Source organism: Ctenopharyngodon idella, chromosome 8 (assembly GCF_019924925.1).
Source record: "Ctenopharyngodon idella isolate HZGC_01 chromosome 8, HZGC01, whole genome shotgun sequence".
In the NCBI taxonomy this organism is placed as follows: domain Eukaryota; kingdom Metazoa; phylum Chordata; class Actinopteri; order Cypriniformes; family Xenocyprididae; genus Ctenopharyngodon; species Ctenopharyngodon idella.
In genome coordinates this window covers 22,508,796-22,531,770 of record NC_067227.1, presented here as the reverse complement: position 1 = coordinate 22,531,770, position 22,975 = coordinate 22,508,796, and the positions used below count along the sequence as shown (strand labels likewise).

General features: G+C 37.5%; 1 protein-coding gene across 2 annotated transcripts; it reads left to right on the top strand.

Moving 5' to 3' along the window:
• Positions 1–718: 718 nt before the first annotated feature.
• On the top strand, positions 719–22,710 carry unm_hu7912 (un-named hu7912). 2 transcript variants are annotated; one of them, XM_051903949.1, is made up of 2 exons: positions 719–977; positions 17,934–22,710. In XM_051903949.1, the coding sequence occupies exons 1-2, from the start codon at positions 876–878 to the stop codon at positions 21,183–21,185; spliced, it is 3,354 nt and encodes a 1,117-aa protein (XP_051759909.1). In that variant the 5' UTR covers positions 719–875; the 3' UTR covers positions 21,186–22,710. The 2 variants fall into 2 exon arrangements, with proteins under 2 accessions (XP_051759909.1, XP_051759910.1); XM_051903950.1 differs by lacking the exon at positions 719–977 and adding an exon at positions 12,086–12,294.
• Positions 22,711–22,975: the final 265 nt, after the last annotated feature.

Sequence of the window (22,975 nt, the reverse complement as noted above, 5' to 3'; positions counted from 1 at the left end):
GATAGTTCACCCAAAAATGAAAATTCTGTCATCATTTACTTACCCTCAAGTTGTTCCAAACATGTATGAGTTTCTTTGTTCTGCTGTACACAAAGGAAGATATTTGGAAGAATGTTTGTAACCAAGCAGATCTTGACTACCATAGTAGGAAAAAATAATACTATGGTAGTCAATGTGGGGCGAGATCTGCAAACATTCTTCCAAATATCTTCCTTTTGTGTTCAGCAGAACAAAGAAATTTATACAGGTTTGGAACAACTTGAGGGTGAGTAAATGATGATGGAATTTTCATTTTTGGGTGAACTATCCCTTTCAGACATTAGTATTAATATTCAGTATTAAAGGGTTAGTTCACCCAAAAATGAAAATATTGTAACAACCACTACACAACCACTATAGTTACGGTTTCCTATGTTCATTGTCGGATGTTGTCCTTCCATGTTTCCTTGTGTTCCTTGATTGTTATCTTCATTTATATTATTAACATAAACCTGCATTTAGATCCATCTCTCCTGGATTTCTTATTAGTCTGCCTTACCACCCACATTACAGGTGCGGTGGGTGGTTTACAATGCAGGGGTTCACAGTGATTTTTGCAATTCTCTATTACTTTCAGTATCATTACTTAGGTTCATAAATCCAGTTAGTGCCAGCTAGCCTCATTTTGCCCTCCATGATGTAAAGTGTGGGTGAGAGTGTGAGTGGAGGAGATAGATGGAGATTCTTCTCTCTCTGACAGGCAGAGGGGTCTGACAGCATTTCCATGGATTTAAATGAACACAGAACTCTCTGTACTGTCAAGCTATCACCACCTTCCATTCATCTTAAGTCCATAACGTCAGTTTACTCGGTCTCCATGGAGAGCTGCCCTCAGCATGCCATTTCTCAGCCTTGGAAAAAACACTATCTACATTGCAATTTTTGGCTTTTGCGTAGTCAAGGTAACCATGGATACTATGGCCATTTTTCATCAAAAGGTAGGAGATTTCTGTTCGATTGTGCTTTGTCTGGATTTCACACATTAATTTGAATGTTCTTTACACTTAAAGACCATTTAGACATGGTTGAGGAAAAGCTTATTTGAATTTTAGCGTTCCCTTCATTTCTGACTCTAGTAAGAGCAAAATGCCAAAAACACATGACCAAGGGAAGGACTCTCACCATCACTGACATTTGGGTAAAAGGATGAAGGAATAGGAAACACAATCCCGCCCTCTGTCCATGTGCCAAGTCATTCTGGCAAGATATTTCACCAGACATCACCATGCATCACCATGGACAGAGGTTGCTTTCATTACTGCTGCATATTCTAAGTTTGAGGCTTCAGTAAGTCTTTATGCTTTTAGCAAAGGCTCTCTGATTAACTAAATTTCCTGACAACAACAAAAATAAAAATAAAAAAAGAGCTTCAATGTTAGACTGTCCATTGCAATGAACTGATTCAAAATTACCACTTAATGACACAGAACAATATTTTTAATGTATTCAAATGTTTTAATAAAAAAATCACTAAATATTGCTTTTTTATTATTATGTATACTGATATATTGGTGTAAAAAGGAATAATTAAATACATATCATCTTTGTGTTCATTTGGTAAACTCAACGAATATATTCTTCTTTGTGTTCAAACAGTGAAGAACATGCTTTGATTTTTTTAAATTATATGTAACTTGCTGTGCAAAGGTTGCCCAGAAGAGTGAAAAATACAGTATATGCAAATGAAATGCTGCATCCCCAGTGGGTCCCTTCATTTTAGCGCAGTACCTAACCTTTACTCAAACACATTCTGCTTTTTGTTATCCCACTCTAATGCACTTTCCCTGTTCCTTCTCTTCCGTAATGGTGTTGCAGCTGTGGATGGAAAAAAGTATCAAATTTAAATAAAACATGTATATACAGCATGCTGTTCTCATTCAGCACGAATAGTCAATTAGGTTATTATGCACAGTTTTATAACATTATATTGGTGTATAATATAATCTCATATAAGATGTCGTGCAGAAAACCATCAGATAAAAAAAGTGGAAACTTGTCAGCTCTAGTCTTTTTTTACTACCTTCATGCACCGTGCTTTTACACAAGGTAGTCATTAGCAAATGCCCTTGTGATGTCTGCACCAAGCAAGAGCTCCTCTTAAAGTGCCCCTATTATGCTATTTGAAAGTTTCCTATTTCTGTTTAGGAGGTCTCCTACAACAGGTTTACATGCAGTAAAGGTCAAAAAACACTTTAATTTTCTCATAATATACATTGCACATCACCACATTTTTCACTGATTCTCTAACGACTCGTCGGATGAATCAGTCTCTCTAAATCCCTCCTTTCGGAGAGCCTGCTCTGCTCTGATTGGCCAGACGGCCCAGTCTGTTGTGATTGGTCTACCGCTTACAGCGAAATTTGAAAACAAACACCCATTACCATAACTGATTCAGTTCCAGAGGCTTCCTAAAGCTAACGATGACAGTAACGATGGCATCAATTTTACCATATCAATCTGAGCGCGAGTCCGATGATGACATTTTGGAAGAATTACTTATTCAACCCGAACCTTCATCGCAATGACGACTGTTTCTCAGTGATGATACGCTACTCAGTTTGACATACAATATGAAATGTTGCAACTGTAATACCTTTACATCAGCATTAACAAGTATATGTCCATCAACAAACTGATCCGTGTATTTTTAATTTATTGGGGTGCACATGTGGGAACTGTATAATTAACAGTACCAATTACAGTGCATACATTAGCCGAGCACTAACGTGAATGACTGATGTAACAATAAAATTTGTAAAACAAATCTCGCTCCATCCTTTATCATTACTCAAAGTAGTAAGAATGACAGGCAATCTGCATTAATGGACAATTTTAGGTAATAGTGGGCCACAGTAGATTAGCAGAAGTATTTCAGTAAGACAGTAATAACGTGAGTTAGCCGATTAGCCGGAGACATACACAATATAGCTAGAACACAAAACTATGTATTTTGAACACTCGGTTTTCAATAATTAATCATAATAACAGGTTGTGATTCTGAGGTGCAAGTTGATCCAAATAAAGTGGGTACTGTCCCATCTTTAACCAATGATTCTTCACAGCCTCATCCTTTGGAAGTGAAAATTTCTCAGACACATTAATGTTGTGATTAGTAATTCTTTATAATTTGTCATAGTTATCTATTAATTCTTATTGATGCCAATCTCATTAAGTAATTATTGATTAATAAGGAAGTATCTTAGTCCTAAATTCGATATTATTTACTGATTAGTTAAGCTTGTTCCTACCCACCTTATTCCTGACTAGCCTACTGCGTTTCGAATTATGAGTTGCACTTCCGGTTTGGGGAACTCACATTTAAAAAGACTGAAACGAATCGTTTCAAATCATAAGGTTGCTCTACAAATAAAGCTTATCCACCAGTTTGACTGAATGAGCTGTCAATTTTTCTTTCATGTTTTATTTTCAGACATCATGAGAATAACGTAACGCTTGGTATTTTAACGTAACATAACAAGAATATCTATGGCAAGAGCTCTTTTCAGTCGCTGCTTCCTCGTGATTATTTTCTTTTGTCCCTTTGCAGTAATAGTATGAAAAAGGACAACATATACTGCACATTTGCGGTCTGTTCTCCCGATATAATTTACGATATATCCCATTAATAATTCACTGGAATGCACGAAGAATCTCTCGTTTTTCTCCTCAAAGCCTCACGTCTCTTTCCAGGTTTGTTTTCACAGGTAAATACAATTTAGCCTATTATCTGCAAAAATGATGGAAATCACTTTGAAATAGTATCACGCAATGCTGAAGTTCATGAACATTTTTTATTAAGGCAACGCATATTATAATACAGATATACAGGTGCTGGTCATATAATTAGAATATCATCAAAAAGTTGATTTATTTCACTAATTCCATTCAAAAAGTGAAACTTGTATATTATATTCATTCATTACACACAGACTGATATATTTCAAATGTTTATTTCTTTTAATTTTGATGATTATAACTGACAACTAAGGAAAATCCCAAATTCAGTATCTCAGAAAATTTGAATATTACTTAAGACCAATACAAAGAAAGGATTTTTAGAAATCTTGGCCAACTGAAAAGTTTGAACATGAAAAGTATGAGCATGTACAGCACTCAATACTTAGTTGGGGCTCCTTTTGCCTAAATTACTGCAGCAATGCGGCGTGGCATGGAGTCGATTAGTCTGTGGCACTGCTCAGGTGTTATAAGAGCCCAGGTTGCTCTGATAGTGGCCTTCAGCTCTTCTGCATTGTTGGGTCTGGCATATCGCATCTTTCTCTTCACAATACCCCATAGATTTTCTATGGGGTTAAGGTCAGGCGAGTTTGCTGGCCAATTAAGAACAGGGATACCATGGTCCTTAAACCAGGTACTGGTAGCTTTGGCACCGTGTGCAGGTGCCAAGTCCTGTTGGAAAATGAAATCTGCATCTCCATAAAGTTGGTCAGCAGCAGGAAGCATGAAGTGCTCTAAAACTTCCTGGTATACGGCTGCGTTGACCTTGGACCTCAGAAAACACAGTGGACCAACACCAGCAGATGACATGGCACCCCAAACCATCACTGACTGTGGAAACTTTACACTGGACCTCAAGCAACGTGGATTGTGTGCCTCTCCTCTCTTCCTCCAGACTCCGGGACCCTGATTTCCAAAGGAAATGCAAAATTTACTTTCATCAGAGAGCATAACTTTGGACCACTCAGCAGCAGCCCAGACCTTTTTGTCTTTAGGCCAGGCAAGACACTGTCTGTTGTTCAAGAGTGGCTTGACACAAGGAATGCGACAGCTGAAACCCATGTCTTGCGTACGTCTGTGCGTAGTGGCTCTTGAAGCACTGACTCCAGCTGCAGTCCACTCTTTGTGAATCTCTCCCACATTTTTGAATGGGTTTTGTTTCACAATCCTCTCCAGGGTGCGGTTATCCCTATTGCTTGTACACTTTTTTCTACCACATCTTTTCCTTCCCTTCGCCTCTCTATTAATGTGCTTGGACACAGAGCTCTGTGGACAGCCAGCCTCTTTTGCAATGACCTTTTGTGTCTTGCCCTCCTTGTGCAAGGTGTCAATGGTCGTCTTTTGGACAACTGTCAAGTCAGCAGTCTTCCCCATGATTGTGTAGCCTACAGAATTAGACTGAGAGACCATTTAAAGGCCTTTGCAGGTGTTTTGAGTTAACTAGCTGATTAGAGTGTGGCACCAGGTGTCTTCGATATTGAACCTTTTCACAATATTCTAATTTTCTGAGATACTGAATTTGGGATTTTCCTTAGTTGTCAGTTATAATCATCAAAATTAAAAGAAATAAACATTTGAAATATATCAGTCTGTGTGTAATAAATGAATATAATATACAAGTTTCACTTTTTGAATGGAATTAGTGAAATAAATCAACTTTTTGATGATATTCTAATTATATGACCAGCACCTGTATATCATTATAGTTATTTTACCCGTCCGTTATTGCTGTGGAAAGAATCACGCTTTTTCATGGTCTGTTGAAAGTACCTTGTTGATGCTTTTACACTTTTAAATGTCCTTTTAATGTTCGTTGGTTGAAGGGTGAGTAGAATAATGTTATCTCATTGTACCCAGTTAAAAAAAAAAACGTATTATTGCGTTCATAGAGCAAGCCTTTCACTGACTGTTTACAGCTTAACAGAAGTTACACCCATAATTCGCACAAAGCGTCATGGGGCGTAGGAATAAGGTGGATAGCCTATTAGTTATTAGTAGCTGAAGTGTTATTTTGTCCTGCATTACTTCCTCCTGCATAGTTACTTATTAAGGGTGGACCATTCTAAAGTGTTACCGAGAAAGGTTAGTGACCTCAACAGGTGGGAATCTGGTTTAAGCGTACTTCATAATCAGATGAACAGATCAACAAGCTTGAACAACATGACTCAGCATGAGGAGGATGAAAAATCAATATATGCCAAACCCCCTCAAGGCATCACTGGCTGTTTTCACTAGCAGTGCATTATAATTCCAGATCATCTGGATCTTTCTAGTTGTGAATTTGCTTGTACAGCTGTAAGGTGATTAAGTGACTGCTTATGAAAAGAGTAAATGGCAGTAATTATTGTTCTTGTCAGAAGGATGGAATGGCAGACTGATTATTAAATTACTGTGTATGGAACGTGGATCCTTTGTTATTAAATCATGTTAAAGTTGCTTAAACGTGGGATTAAATATGACTGAACACTACTTAACTTGCATACATACTTATCGGTAGGCTATAAAATAGTATAGTTATCAAATAACCCATTTATCAGTTTCAATGAGATGTAAGAGTGTCCACATTTAGTGTATCTTTATCATCAGTTAATAAAATCAAAATTATCTTTTTGTACTTTGAAGTTGGCATGAAACAGAAGTTGCGAAAGTCTTTTCTTTGTGACATGTCCGAGTCACAAACAAGAAAAAAAAAAATGTAGGACGGGACTTGATTTTGTCCATTGGGAATTGATTGGATGGTGGTGTTTTGCTATTGCTGTGAGTGACAGGTTGTCCCGCCCTTGCACCAGTAAATATGTCATCAGAGAAGAGATGTCGCTGCGAGAGGGAAGTTATTTTGATTAAAGGTTACAAGAGGACATGAAATTTCCAACAAATAATGATGTGCATGAATAAATTATCAATCCAATTTTAAATAGGTTAATCATAGAAGAGGTGTGTTAAAATCATTACATTTTTAATATATTTTTGATTAAAATAAACGGACCAGCTACCAAATTGGTATGCCTCATTTGCCGTGTTTGAATGAATCATGCTACCATAAGATATCATGATAACACATATTATGCGTCAGTCAGTTAGGAGCTGTTCAAACAGCCGTAGACTTTGTTTTGAACACTCTAATGGTGTAAACCTGATTGATCCTCTGTAGTGCAGGCCTCTCATCAACAAGAGCAGGATTTGCAGCCAGGACATTGATCTTCCTCTTCCTCCTAAGAGTCTCTGGAGCAGCTGAGACACCTGCTAGCATGCAGCTGATGGACGGCCTCTAATGCCTGCATGCTCCTTGGAAGGAGTTGCATCATTCATGCCTAAAAGATCAAAGCCTGTAGCTGAGCTTCTCTTCATGGCTCTGTGGCAGGGCCCTGGGTCCTCACACCTTTGCATTGTGGGAATGGCTCATGTCATGCTGCATCATTTCAAACCCATATGGGAGCAGACAGATGGTGGGCAGGCTAAACCAACGGGAAGCTGGGTTGCCATGCCAATAACAGCGATGAGTTCTCACTAACAGAGAAGGACAGAGGCACAGTAGCCTACAGTATGAACATTGTATTTTATTACTGCATGTAAAATGTGAAGAATTTGTGTTAAGAGTGCAACTGCCACCGCCCACTTACTCAGCGGCTTTGCTTCAGTAAATATTTTTCCTTCATTTTCCTTCTCCATAGGGGTTTTTAAAAATATTCAGTAAGAGCTCTAAGCCTTAAACCAAATCAGCCAACTCCAAGATGAACACAATATTACAAACTTTCATTTGAGGCAAAAAAAGTACAATGAAATACGCCATAAATTAATTAGCCTAATTCAAATAATAGCACAATATAAAACTACTGAAATAGGTCTATAATAATTTATTATAAGCATAAAACCAGTTCAGTTCAGTTTATTGTAAAATATTCATCAACGTATTTCGTTCCTGAATGTGTCAGTGAATATGATTTTATGCGAGTACGAATGTGAATGTATCAGTGAGTGCTTTTGAATCGGTTGATGAATCCATGTGAATGATTCAATGGTTCACTCATAAAGATGTGCTGAATTCTGAACCACATACTAGCATACTGCTCTTACTATTTCTGCCATAGAAAATGTGGTAAAAGTAGTAAGAGTTGTATACTAGTATGCGGTTCTGAATTCACTAATGGTCACTTGTTTCGTTCCTGAATGAATCAATGTGTTTGAAGAAATGAATTAGGTGAATCACTCTATAGCTCACTCAAAAAAAAAAAAAACTGTGACTTTCCACCACCTACTGGCATAACAATGTTACATACAAAGATTATGCCATCGTCGCCAAATTCTCAACACAAGAATGCTCAAACATGGACAAGGAGTGATAAAAAACTCCTTGTCCATGGTCAACCACTCGACCAATCAAAATCGAGGATCAGGACTAACTATTGTAAACAAATATATAACTAGTTTGAGGAAGTTCATTCAGGTACATCAAACGTGGGGATTTATGGAAGTTCGTTGTTCCATCTCTTTTTCTTTTGCATAGAAATGACGACTTCTAATGCAGAATTATGGGTAGTGTAGTTCTTCAGCAGGAATTCACCTATTAATCTTCTATAGAACTATATATCAGCGCTTAATCTATGTTATCATCTTTGGGGATTTTAACTCTAAATAAAAATAGACAGTTGTTCAATAGTATGTGCACAGTAAACAATTTGAACTAAGCTGGTAACACTGTGGTCTCTGGATTTTGCTTGCATTGTGCTTAAGAACACCACTTACCTATAAGCCTGTAAAACACAGGCTTATTGCTTAAATTGACTATATCCTGATAAACTTGTCATAGTCACCTTCGGACTACTAAAAGCCATTATATCCTCTGTGCCCTTTTCGACTATCTTTCAGGCTATAAGATATGATGAACATGGCAGCCCTTAGCTCAGCAGTCTTGTCTCTGCTAATTCATTTCCCCTGTGATTCTCTAAAGACACCTTTACCACAGACACTGCCATGTGATCTTACTAGTGACACTGTAATGAGTTTGCTGTCAGCAGGGCAGAACCGTAAATTCAGGCCAGACAGAGAGATAACGCAGAGAGAGAGAGGGGGGATCATGTGTAGTTATGGCCTTGATTATTCTCAGAACGGCTGAGGGGTCATCAGCTAAGAGTGTTATCATTCAGATGACTGAAGCAGCGATATTATGAGTTATATATCTCACTCAGTTATGACCCTGCAGACTGGAGAAGATATGAACAAGCAAAATTGAAAAACACAAGGACGAGCTTTTCTATAAGCTGCAGGACACAGACATTGTGATTTTACAGTAGGTCATATCTGTGCAAAATCTATCTAAGTGCCTCAACAAAACTCTTTCAAAGATTTGATGCCATTAATCTTGCAAATCCTGAAAAATTCAGTGATTAGCTTATTGTATCTACCTGGTACCTTGTTAACATGGCTTTGTTTCCTGGCAGGACTGATAAGCAGGACCTGTGTGCTCTTATTCCCTGTTGTTGTGTCGACATTTACAGTTTGCAAAATATAGTTTATATTGCACTATCCCTCTTTGCAGAAGTCTGAATTGCAATGTGGCAAGATACAAGCCAATCTGCGATGTGCCATTCTGACCACACACAAACACAAAACAGTATCAGAAACACACATGACACATGCATATTAACACTAACTTATTAACATAACATAAATCTCAACAAAAAAGTTCTAAAACTTAACAAAAAAGTTAAGATAAAAGATAAAAAAATATTTCTAAAATAAAATCTAAACAAAAGAGAAGGTTTACACAGGGAATTTTGGAAATGCCCTTTCTTTATAAATTATAAGGCAATTCTTACTTATAAAAAATAGAATTAAATATATTACCTTGAAAAAAAAAATTCCATCAAAATAATTTACCATTTTTACTTCTGAAAAACATGTTCTACAATATTGTACAGTTATGCATTATCTTGAATAGTTTTTTAGATAGATTAGAAGATAGATTAAAGGGTTAGTTCCCTCAAAAATTAAAATTTTGTCATTAATTATTCACCCTCATGTCGTTCCACACCCGTAAGACCTTCGTTCATCTTCGGAACACAAATTAAGATATTTTTGATGAAATCCGAGAGGTATATAGACATAGAGCAATATAATCACCACTTTCAAGGTCCAGAAAGGTACTAAAGACGTTGTTGACGCAGTCGACAAAGTCAACGTGACTGCAGTGGTTCAAACTTAATTTTATGAAGTGACTAGAATACTTTTTGTGCACAAAAGCAAAACAAAAATAACAAATTTATTCAACAATATCTTCTCTTCTGTGTCATTCTCTTACTCTGTTTACGTCCAGCCCTTCCGGGTTCTATGTCACAACGCCGACTCATTATTGGCCGGTTCCTGCGTCAACATCACACGCATGTGTCGTGCTGCTCATGTGTGCAGCTTTGGCCAATACTGAGACGGCATTTGGACGTAAACACGGAAGCCTTCACTGTGCTTATACTGTGTCAACTGCATAAGGATAATGACAGGGAGAAGAAGAGATTGTTGAATAAAGTCGTTATTTTTTGTTTTGTTTTTGCGCACAAAAAGTATTCTTGTTGCTTCATAAAATTAAGGTTGAACCACTGCAGTCACGTCGACTGCAGTCACGTCAACGTAACAATGTCTTTAGCATCTTTCTGGACCTTGAAAGTGGTGATTATATTGCTGTCTATGGAGGAGTCACATACCTCTCAGATTTATAATTTGTGCTCCGAAGATGAACAACGGTCTTACAGGTGTGGAACGACATGAGGGTGAGTATTTAATGACAGAAATTTCATTTTTGGGTGAACTAACCCTTTAAAATAACCAGAGCTGTCTTTTAGTATGACAAAAACAAAGAAGAAGAAAGCTGCCTTGAGACAGAATAGAAGCTGAGTCACACCTCAGCACACAAGCCCTATAGAGAGCAGGAAGAAAACAGATAATAAGAAACAAAACAATCAAATGTCAGCTGCCAGCATTTTGCAATGTAATGGCTATGACAGACAAATAGTGCTTATCAAAAACATTGTTGATCTTTTTCAATGCATTAAGAATGAATGCAATTGCTCCAGTAGGATAGTTCACCAAATTACAAGTCTGCCAGTCACTTTAAAGTTGTAGGATGCACAAAAGCAAGATATAAAGCAATAAAAGTTTTACTCAGAGGGAAACAAGCAGCTGGATTTACAGATACAATAATGCTATTCATTTTACCAACAAGCCTGGTCTTGTATGGGTTGCTCCCATGGCTCGAACTGCAAATACATGTGCATTTTACTCATGATTCTATAAGCTGGTGTCTGTATTCAGTGTGCTATACGGTACAGACACTTTTTTGTCATGTTTGATTAAATAGCCCACAAAATCAGCCGCTGATCACACTAATGCGGAAATCAATGTCTCATGCATGTCTCACTTAAGCTGTACTTTGTGCTATTGTGCACTTCTGTTTTCAACTAATTGAATAATGTTCTATTATTAGAAGGAAATGCTGAGGTTAGGTTGCCCAATAAAATCATTATTTTTGGATGGTTCATTTAAAAAAAAAAAAAATGCAGATTTCAATGTTAAAATTTTCAGTTCAGTTTTCATCCATAAAAGCATTATTAGTACATATCACAAATTCTTATTAAACATGAATTTCATATCAATAGCATTTCAAAACACACCACTGATCTGACCAATATATAAACCAATATATTATACCATTAAATATATGTTTTTCAAAATAAATATATATTAAACAGTATAACACATTTGACTGAGTAAAAAAAAAAAAAAAAAAAAAAAAAAAAAAAATATATATATATATATATATATATGACCTTGGAACCTTGCCACAACTTTTTTTCCCCCAAAAATAGGTCTACTCGTTTTTTTCTAAACTAACAAACATTCTATTAAACTTTATTTATATGTATTATTATTATTATTATTATTATTATTTGCACATCTTGCACTAATGCTTAACCTGGGGAGAATGAATGAATGGATGGATGGATAGATAGATAGATAGATAGATAGATAGATAGATAGATAGATAGATAGATAGATAGATAGATAGATAGATAGATAGATAGATTATTAAAAATCATGTTTGTTCTTTGTTCTTGAAATGGATAATTACTGGAGCCTATCAGCAAGATATGACACCTTCAAAATTAAAATCATGTCTCAAAGCTGTGCCATCGCATATGTCTATCCAGCATGAGATTCGTGTGCATCACACACACACACGCACGCGCGCAGGCAGGGTTCAAGCGCGCGTCCAACGTCGCACGCATGCGCAGTTGCTGCGCATCTCACACAAGAAACGCAACGCATGAGGGATGCGGTCACACCCCCTCGTCTTGTCTCAGTACGCCCCCGAGACCCGTGGGCGAACAACAATACTTAAGGAGTTTGATGCAGCCCACCCTACAGCATCTAATATGATATGGAGACTACATAATCTCTAAATGATCAGTGACTGATACATAAATCCACAGATTATCTGCACCTTCAGGAGCTTAACTATGGATGAAGACGGTAAGATAAATGCGCACACTACTAAAAGCTAGAAATTCAGTGGAAAAACAAAACTTATGACTTCATGAATTATCTTAGTAAGACCGATAAGGTTGCAGTGGTTTTGCGTATCACTGATGTGTTTTGCGCCGAAAGACATTAGGTCATTTTACGAGAGATGCTCGATAGTGCGGGGCTCGTGCCGCAGCAATAAATGAGAACAAAGTGTGCTTTTGTGTTACATTTTGGTGCGATGGGCAAAGGTTTCATTTTCGCACTGCACTTTCGCAGGACCTTAAAACCACGACATGTTAATCAGCTTCGTCAGATTCATCAACTATCCTTATCAAAGATTGAGGAGGGAGGATGTTGATACACGCTACGCTTTATGGCGACCTTGTAAATCAGGTTGCGTTGCAAGTCAGTAGATTGTGCATAGTGGACTTTGTGGTTTTGCTAGGTATCCAGGCGACAGAGCATGTGGGACAGTATGTGCTTGGTTTAAGGAGGAGTAAGTTTAGTACTTATGTATGGATAAATGTGACATACATTTAACAGTAGGACATTTGACATAAATACTTTTGGGAAGTTGACAATTCCTGAGGTTTCAAATGTTATATTTAATTTAAAACTTTTTCTAATGTTATAATTATTAAGCAACATACCATTTTTATCATATTATATTAATTGAAAGGTCATATGGATTTTTTGTGCTTTAATACCGTTTTAAATGAACTTGTTAAGGCAGAAGTGTGATTACAAAGGTAAAACATAAAAGAAATGACACTTTAACTAATGCCTTTTACTACCATGAGCACGCGCACAGATGTTTCAATAGATAATCAACAATACAAGACATTACTATTAAAATTACACTGTGCTTGGAATCGAAGAAAGCGTTAGAAAGAGGGAGCGAGAGAGAGAGAGAAATGCTTATCTTGTTTTTGCTCATCTATATTTATTTTAACAGACCAAAACACTGCAACCATTAAAAAGACAGTTTGTGCAATGCAGCAGTCGTAATAGGGTATGTTGCACCTGTTGTTCTGAATACATGCAATTGCTTGGAAAAAAGATGAAAAGTACAATATTATTGTACCACTTGGACCACTTTTATGCAATCCAAATATCCAAACTAGAGACTAGAATTAAAAATATGTTTTTCCATTAAGTTTGAGACAGTATAATTGCTGACAACAGACATGCATGAGTGCTTTAATAATGAAATGTTAAGGACAATCACCCCCTCAAGGGCTGATTGGATTGTGCTGTTGTTCTTATTGATTTAACTTAAGTTAGTGTAATAAGTGTAATTGTTAGCAATGTGTTTCCAGAGAGTGTTATTGTCTAAATCAATTAGTACATGAACAAAGTAAAACTGTCTCTTATGGCCTAGAACAGTGGATATTAAATGGTGGAGTGCGCAGGTGGTACGCATCATTATATTAAAATATTAAAAAAATCTTAAAGGGATAGTTCACCCAAAAATGAAAACTGTGTCATAATTTGCTCACCCTCAAGTTGTTCCAAACCTGTATACTTTTCTTTGTTCTGCTGTACACAAAGGAAGATATTTGGAAGAATGATTGTAACCAAGCAGATCTCTACCATAGTTGGGGGAAAAAATACTGTGGTAGTCAATGGGGGGCAGGATCTGAGTAAATTATGACACAATTTTCATTTTTGGGTGAACTATCGCTTTAATATTGCCTTTTTTATGTTTTATCTATAATTTCTTCTCGTAAACTACTGAATTGGCTAGTGGCAAAAATGCAATGCAGCTTTGATTGTAATGGCAGTGATCTAGTTTTGTTGTGCAATTGAAGAGGAAAAAAAATGTGCAGTTTAAGAGGAACATAAATGTGCTGAATAAAGACATTATTTTTGCAGTTGAAAAGAAAGCTGGGAAAACAAACTGAAGTTTCCACTTGTTTCTCTCATGACTTTATAAACTAGAGACTTAAGACATTTGTGATTCAGTGGTAGGTATAATCATTTGGACTTTCAGTTCCACTAAAAATCCTTTGAGCTTTCTTATTGGAAAAGAAAAGAATTTTCACCTCCAAATCTACAGAATCTCTACAGAGTCATCCAGCTGGGCTGCTTTCACTGAGAGACTCAGATGCATCTTCCCATTATCCATTGTGTCCAAATATAGCCTCTTTGCCTCATATCCGGCCAAAAAAAAACCCCACTCTGCAAGCTTGTTTGAGGAATGGGTTGTGTATTTAAGGAGATAGGCATCATGTGAGATTAACTGCTGCTGCTAACACTTTCTGCTGTCATGGTTTCTTGGAGTCAGACTGTAGCTTAAAGGAATTTTTCATTACTCATAATGTCTGTAACTGACTCATTCAGTGAACCCATTATGATGAACAATTCACTCCAGATCTGATTCTTTTGTGACTTAGCTGTCAATCGTCATATTTTATGGCCAGTTTATTCAGAAATCCTGGTGAATTCACATGCCTTCTCCTGCAAGTGTACATGCATACTTTGTACTTCCTAAAAGTAGTGGTTGTTTTCAAGAATGAATGATGGTTAAGAAGTGGAAGGAAGCTAGTTTTGGCAGATTGTGATGGAAGTGTCAGACAGGTGGTGATTTACTGTGTGAGGGCAGTCAGGTCTCAGTCACAAGTACTGGCTCTGCTGCTAGCTGTGAAAATGCCTGCTGATCAGCCACCTTGCATAAAGGAAGAAGGGAATTATTAACATCTACTTTGCCCAATATGGATGTTTTTGCTTTTTAATGTTTTAATCCAAAAAAAGATAAATGACAGTGCCCTCAAAAACTCTCTGTCATGCTCTATTTTTTTGTCCTCATTATATTTCTATTTGTGGAACTTACCTTTTAAATAATTGCGTCCTTCTAAATTATTGCTAAATGCTGGTTAGATGGGGAAAAAAGCATTAGCTGATCAAAGGAAAATGTATTTTTATTCTCAGTGATTCAGTGTAATCTTATACTGTATGCAGAGGTGGGTCAACTAGGGGTGATACAGTAATATTTTATTTAATTATGTGATATGTGAACCTAATTTGCATGCTTTTCTCAGCTTTTATGTTACTTCTCCATCCTTTTGTGACCTACAGTGTTAAGAGTGAAGGAGATGGGCAATGAGAGAGGGTGGGCAGATATTAGCTCACCAAGAGGACATTTATACCCTTAGTCAGCTAGAATCAGAACCAGTGAAAATGGCAGCCCAAAGGAACCTGATTCGTAAGCATTTACCATGAGTGACACTGTTTTATAAATAGCTTTTAAAATGTGCGATTCAGCTCTCTTTAACAATTTGGAGAGACCCAGACGGCATTCAAGATTTTTAGACACAAAGTAGTTATGGGTTATCGGCCAACCACATGAGACTGTTCACCTCTGGCTGCAGAGACACTAGAGCAAATGCTTCTAAAAGTAGATGAAGTGCTTAGTGTGCTTTAAAGTGCAATTTTTGTTTGTGCCTGAAAATTGTTCCCAGCAGACATGCAATACAATAATCGTGGAATTTATCCAGTCCCAGTTGCATCAATCACAGAACCGCATCAGATCTGATCTGAGCCCATGTGGAGTTTAGTCTTTATGTCAGTGATAATGTCAACCTGAGGTTTTCTTTATGAGGAGTTGCCACTGACACTGTCTGTGTCAGTCAGTCCATCCCTTAGGATGCACAAAAATACTCATGTCAGTTTATGTTGATATTTATTTTTGGAGACCATCTAGATCATTTGACATTAAATAAAAAACATTTTCATGATACTGTGCTTTGACTATGGCCTGCAATGTTTGAAGAATTTGTTTTAGTATTGTTAGTGCAAAAAACACATTCACAGTGTAATAATATGTTGAAAAGCTGAAATTCTAGTAGTTTTAGATGAATCCAGTGAAAAGAGTGAAGGTGTGTGTGTGTGTGTGTATGTGTGTTTAGACTGCTCGTCGGTCCTTTCTCAGCAGGATGAACAGATGGTTTTCAGGCTTGGCTGAAAGGAGGTAGCCAGTAAGTGGGGCTCCGTAGCTCCTACTGTCATTTAAAAAATCCCTGAAAAGCCAAACATTGTAAAAACCTCAAAATTAGCTCCTAATCCTTTGTAAATGCCACAAAGCCATTCTACTGTATCTCAGGATAAATAAGCAACCAAATACAATAACATTTATAGTAGATAAACAAAATCTTATTCTTATTTAAGTTCAGCATTCAGTAAAAAAAGAAAAGAAAAAACAACCAACATAATTGTCACACACACAGAGGCAGGGTGTAGAGACAAGCACAATCAAAACGACCCTTTGTTTTGAAATGCAAATATTTAATAGGACAAAAGAAGATAATCCTAAGAAAGCAAAGTACTGAGGAACAGTGAAAATCAGAGCAAGCATAAATATAGACCATATGCACAGATGTGTGCATCACTTGCATGGTTCTTGTGTGTTTCTAGGTGCAGCTGAAACTGAATTCTGGGATCAGAACTGATCTTCTGCATTTTAAATGAGCAATGTGCAACATATCTACCATCTATGTAAAACTACCATCTGACATTTACCAGTTTATATGCTCTCCTTTTTTAACCTTATTTCCACTCTATTCATTTTTATTTCCCCAAAGACCAGAGTGGCACTATTATTAATGGGCAGGAGTAGGGCCGTTGCAGTAGGATGCGGTAAAACTGTATATGTTATTTTGTTGTTGTAAAAAAAGGCATGTGAATAAAAAAATATTTTGAATAGTTTTAAATTCTTGAATAATTTTTATTCCTTAATTCATATTACATTTCATATTTACATTTTAAAATAGATTATTGGGTGGAAAACATAGAGACTCCGAATACATAAGATGATATTATATCATGTTTGTGTTTGAGAACTTTAATAACATTTATAAAAATACTAATTGTTATGTGAATCTGAAATTGTTTCATTTTAACAGAGCTTAAGCAGGGAGAAAGATGGAAAATTAAAGGGATAGTTCATCCAAAAATGAAAATTCTGTCATCATTTACTCCCCCTCAAGTAGATCCAAACCTGTATGAATTTCTTTGTTCTGCTGAACACAAAGAAAGACATTTGGAAGAATGTCAGTAACCAAACAGATCTCACCCCCCATTTACTACCATAGCAGGAAAAATAAACACTATGGCAGTCAATGGGGGGCGATATCTGTTTGGTTACTGATATTCTTCCAAATATCTTTCTGAATTCAAATTTTTACATTCAGTGTTGTTTTATTTGTTTAGCATTCTGCAATTTCTCTGCACAGACTGATGTTTATGCATGACACGGCATTTAACAAGAGGATAGTCTTAAATGTTTACTAAACTTCTGCAGTAATCATATTAAGCAAAATGTTTTTTTCCATGTAATTTGGCAGATATGTGAATGATGCCTATAACTTAATATGCATGCATTTGTACATAATAGTACATAATAGTGGTCCAATGTAGCAAGATCATTTGTAAATGAATGCCTTGTGAAGTATCTTGCAAATCCAACGATAAGTCATAAAATTCTCTCTTTCATCTTCTTTTTAATGTATTATGTTCTTTTCTAAGCATAAGTGGGTCATTTTCAGAGATCTGACTTCAAATGGGATCCGTTATCCATACTATTCAGATATTTAAATGGTTGAATTAAAGAAAATGTGTATCTAATAAGACTTTTTGATTCTCTTTAGGAGACACCAACTGAGGGGAGAAATAACGGGGGTCCATTTAAGATGACACGTACGGATCCCCCTGACATATTAACATCAACTTTGTATCAAGACATAAAAATTGGCCCTAACTCTGGGCTCTCAAAGTATTCTGGATCCTCTAAGCAATGTGATTCCCAAATGGTTGGCCCACTGGATCAAAACTTCGAAACTATTAACAAAAGACACTGCCGTAGCTTTGACTTCATTGAGTCACTGGATGACCCAAAGGACTTTTCCTTGTCCATGGAGTATCCTTACAGATCTGATCAGCAAACAGTAAGTAAGGATGCAGTCTGGAATGGCATTGGACAGCAGGGACACTTACGTTTTTCCTCACCAGATCTGTTCAACTCGAGACTCTCCCATCAACAAATCAGCATAGACAAAAACAATGAGGCAGCAAGGACTAGTGTTCATGGTAAGCCTCGCTCAAAAAGTGCTCCGAGAGTTCGAGCCACCCTGACGCCTGTACCCATCACAGTCTCTCCACCTGCAACCATGAGGCGTCGGTCTCCAGTGGACCCCCAGAAGAGATCTGATGGTCTGCCAAATCGAGAAGCCTCTCATTTAAACAGGGCTTTAGTTAATGAAGTTCATCCAATCAAGTTACAACCCCACGCACCCCTCTATGTTTCTGATTGCTTCGAGGAGAGCAGACAGGAGAAACAATCTAACACTCCCCATGTAAGGTGCCGTGTTGATATTAAGCCAGATGCCTCAGTTCTCCAGCATACTGCACGGAAGATGCCTACTCACAGAAGTAATGTTCCCTGGCAGCTTTCCTCAACATCAGGGATTAGGAACGTCTCTTTTCCAAGTCAGACTTCCACCTCTAGAACACCTACTCCTAGTGAGTGTTACAACATGGAATATAGGCAAGCATATCAATATCCCAACAGCTTGTCCGGTAGTTACATTCAATCTGGAGAGATCCCTTTTGGAAGGACTTCTCCTAGAGACCCAAGGGAGTACAGGACCTTGTCTAATCCTAACATCCCAACCAAGTTCTTCTACACGGACGATCCCTGCAGGTATCCAGTTCAACCACCAAGTAGGACATATTATCAGGATGACCAGTACAGTATTAACAGCAGCAACAGCCAAAATCCCTCCGTCAGTAGTCAGTATGTACTTGACCCAAGGACTCGCTGGGTTCATACTTTGCCTGTGCGTTCGTACTATGCAGATTCCCATCGTGAACCCTTGGATCCATTTTATGGTAGACCATATTCAGTGAGTGAGCCAGGACCATACTTCATATCTACTCCTCAGAGTGAAACATACTTTCAGGAGGATCCAAGAGCATATGCTTTTCCCTCTGACCCCTCAAAGATGTTCTATACACGGCCTTGCCATTACCCAGCAGAATTAAACATTCCTATGAGAGCATATCATACAGAGGGACGACGGCGGCCGCGTATGTCCCAGGTCTTTTCAGATGACTGGCACCGGTCAAGCATTGCTACATATTCCAGTCAGTACGCATCCTCACAGGCCACTCCTCAGCGAGTGCCATCGATAAGCCCGTGGTATCCCAATGACTTTACAGAGCCAAGTCGTTTAGGAGCAGATGTCCGAAACTACTCAAAATCCTGGGACAACATTCTCATCCCTCATATGGACAGAGAACATGGTGTTTCAAGAGGCAGGAGTTACGAGAACCTTCTCCATCAAGGAAGACCAGGAGTTCCTTCGAATAATAGCCAACAACCGGTTATTGTAAACCTTTCTAGTTCGCCGAGACGTTACGCTGCCTTATCTCTCTCTGAAAACTGTCTAGAAAAATGTGCTGGTGACAGACAAAACAGTGCAAGGGGGCAATGGTTTGTAACCCCAGAGATTACAATTACTGACAATGACATCCGTGCAGCAAAGAGCAACAAGAGAGATGGGGGAACTAGCAGCTGGAATACCCAAAATACAGGCCGATGTCAAACAGCAAACTTGCATAATTTACAGAGACCAGCAAACCCACCAGAATCCACAGAGAGGAAGAACAATAATTACTCCCTGCAGCAAAGCCTCGAACAGCTTGATGAGCTGCTAGCCGACCTAGTCATTGATTACAAACCTCAAAATAGCAGGAGACCAAGCAAGGATCTGATAGACCAACTCAAACAATTGATTCAAGATGACGAGACCAAAGAAGGGAAGAGGGATATAGATCAAGAGGATTCAGGACTTTTGAACACACAATCAGACTCTTCAAAGACCAGCCCAGACACATTTAAAGACCATGACAGTGGTTGCGAGGGTTTTCAGCGGAGTGTTGAGGACATTGCTTTGAACAACATTGCAGTCGAAGATGACGCTATGGTGTGCTCCAACAGGAAATGCTTACGCAAAGACACAACATTCAATGCTTGCTTGTACTTCAAGTCCTGCCACAGCTGTTATACCTACTACTGTTCAAGAAACTGTAGGCGAGACGACTGGGACACGCATAAAGAGAGCTGTCTTTATGGCCGCATTAGTAGTGTTTGTAGGCACATACTAAAACACTGTAGAGAGAACTCTGACGTTCATAAAGCTTTTTCACGCATTGCTAGGGTAGGGTACCTGTCCCGCGGGAGAGGAGTTCTGTTCCTGGGTTTTCCAAACCCCGGGTGTGCAGATAACTTTCTTCAAGTTGGTCTTGACAGCCTTACCATCTCTCCAACATATCTGTCCCTTCGAGAGTTAGACAGTTTCAAAGACAACCTTGGGCAATACTGCAAAGAGTTGCAGAATGCAGGCAAGGAGTATGACCCCACTGAATGTTTCCTCCTGAATGTATCCATTGCTGTTGGAGACCTAGTGCCTAAACTCCCTTCACCCAAATTACAAACGCCAACAGTTCGCAAGTATGCCAAGGTCTCATTAGCCTCCTCAAGCCCAGATAAGAAAATCTTTAAGAAAGAATGTGAAATGGAGACTCTGATTCTCACCCCTCCTCCTGGGACATCTGACATCGACAAGGATGGCCAAGAGGGCAGGAAAGCAAGAGAGATTTGTTTCATTAACATCCAAAGGGAGCTTCGTACCAGAGGTGTATTCCTTCGCCACGAGTTCCCACAAATATACAACCAGCTTTGTGAGTTTGTGGAGAGCAACAAAAGGTTCACCCCCACCACAATTTATCCCATTGATAAGAGAACCGGAAAGCAGTTCATGTGTATGATCATGGCAGCGTCTGAACCAAGGATGCTCGATTGGGTTGGTGCACCACACCTTCTAGATGACATTATATAATCCTATGCATCCAGTATTATGAAGCTTTTGCTGTATAAAATAAGACTTAAATGACTAATGTTTTTAGATATGTATTTTAATAGTGAGACTATATTTGCTGTTTTTCTGTATGGCACTAAAACTAGAATTAATACGAGTTGCTTATGGGATAAAAAGCTATGTACAGTATTTATTAGAAGATGTATGAGGTTATGTTTTGTCTTAAAATCTGTTTCCTTTTAGCAACTACTATATATTTCATTGGCCCAAACAGAATCAGAAGGGTTTTTTTTATTATTATTATTATTTTGCATTTTCTGCACGTACATTTGGGGCAAATCTTTTTGCAGAATGGATTTAAATCTGTTAAATAGAGCTAAGAGTTTGTATACTCTTATAAGCAAAGCTCAAATTAGCCAAAATATTTAATAAACACACAAGGGGTGGGGGGATGTGCAGAACTTTGTGAATGACAGGTGTTCCAATTCTGTGGAAATTGTTGAACTTTCTGTGGATTATGTGTGGGCCTGCTTATGACTGTATTTCTTGTGCTAGTCTGCTGCAATGAGGATATAACAACTAGGATTTCATTGGATAACCTCTGGAGAAAGTCTTTTTTTCTCTTGCAATACAATAATGTCTAAAAATCATTGTCTTTCGCCCCTTGAGAGGATAAAAATGCACTTGCATGGAGACTGCATGCTGGCAAGGAAAATGCATATTCACTTTACATTTTGTGATGATTTATAATTTCTTTAAAATAAATTACACTATGGCAGACAAGAACATATGTCAGGTACATTTTTACAGACAGTCAAATAAACTGCTTGGAAGATTTTACTGTATTGTACATGGCAACTGCTTTCTGTATTGTATTTATGGAGTACTATATCTATTCACATGGTTAAATCAGCTGAAATTGTTAACAACCTCTAACTTTACATGACAGGAAAACATTTATCTTTGAGTTATTCACATTTCCATTATATAAAAATAAGATTACTTGCTAATTTATTCATCTGACATGAAAGATTATTAATTATATTCTGTTTTACATTTTTCATGGTATTGTGAAGTTCTGATATTATGATGTTTCTATTGAAACATCCATTGAAATATTGCTGTGTGAAAAATATAAACATGTATATAAAATATGTTATTCGTATTTTAATCATTTATAATGACTGACAAAACTTAGATGCCTATATTTGAAATTGAATATTTCAATAGAAAATATAAAATTTGAAAAAGATTTAAGCAGCGGTGTATAACACCATTGTATGCAAGATTGTTAGTTTTAGCACTTTAATAAACTGCTGAGGGTACAAAATATTTATAAACAGACCATTTAGATAATGTAATCAACAGCATGCACACAACAAACCTTACAGTAATTAAAAATAGACAGTGTTACAGTGTTTATTTCTGTTGCCATTTTATGCCATGCATTATTTATTTATTTACACTGCTCATTACCTGTTGTGTTCTGTTGATGAGTGCTGCTTTATTTCTGTATTATGGTCAATAAATGAAACACCCAAAAGTACTTAATGTCTCATGCATTTGACTCATAATAATACTTAATAATACATGAATAGTTCAGCCATGAAACTCTATTAGCGTTCTGACTGGTTCCTTCAATGTAATGTTCCCAGCCAATCGATTTCACATATCCATTACCATTTCCCTATCCACATGGCATCCAAATGAACGCACATCTCTGCACACAATGCAAATTATCATTCTAGCCCTCTGCTTCCCCAACACCACCTGCCTAGATCTGCTACGGGGGTCTCCCTCTCTCTAGTAGC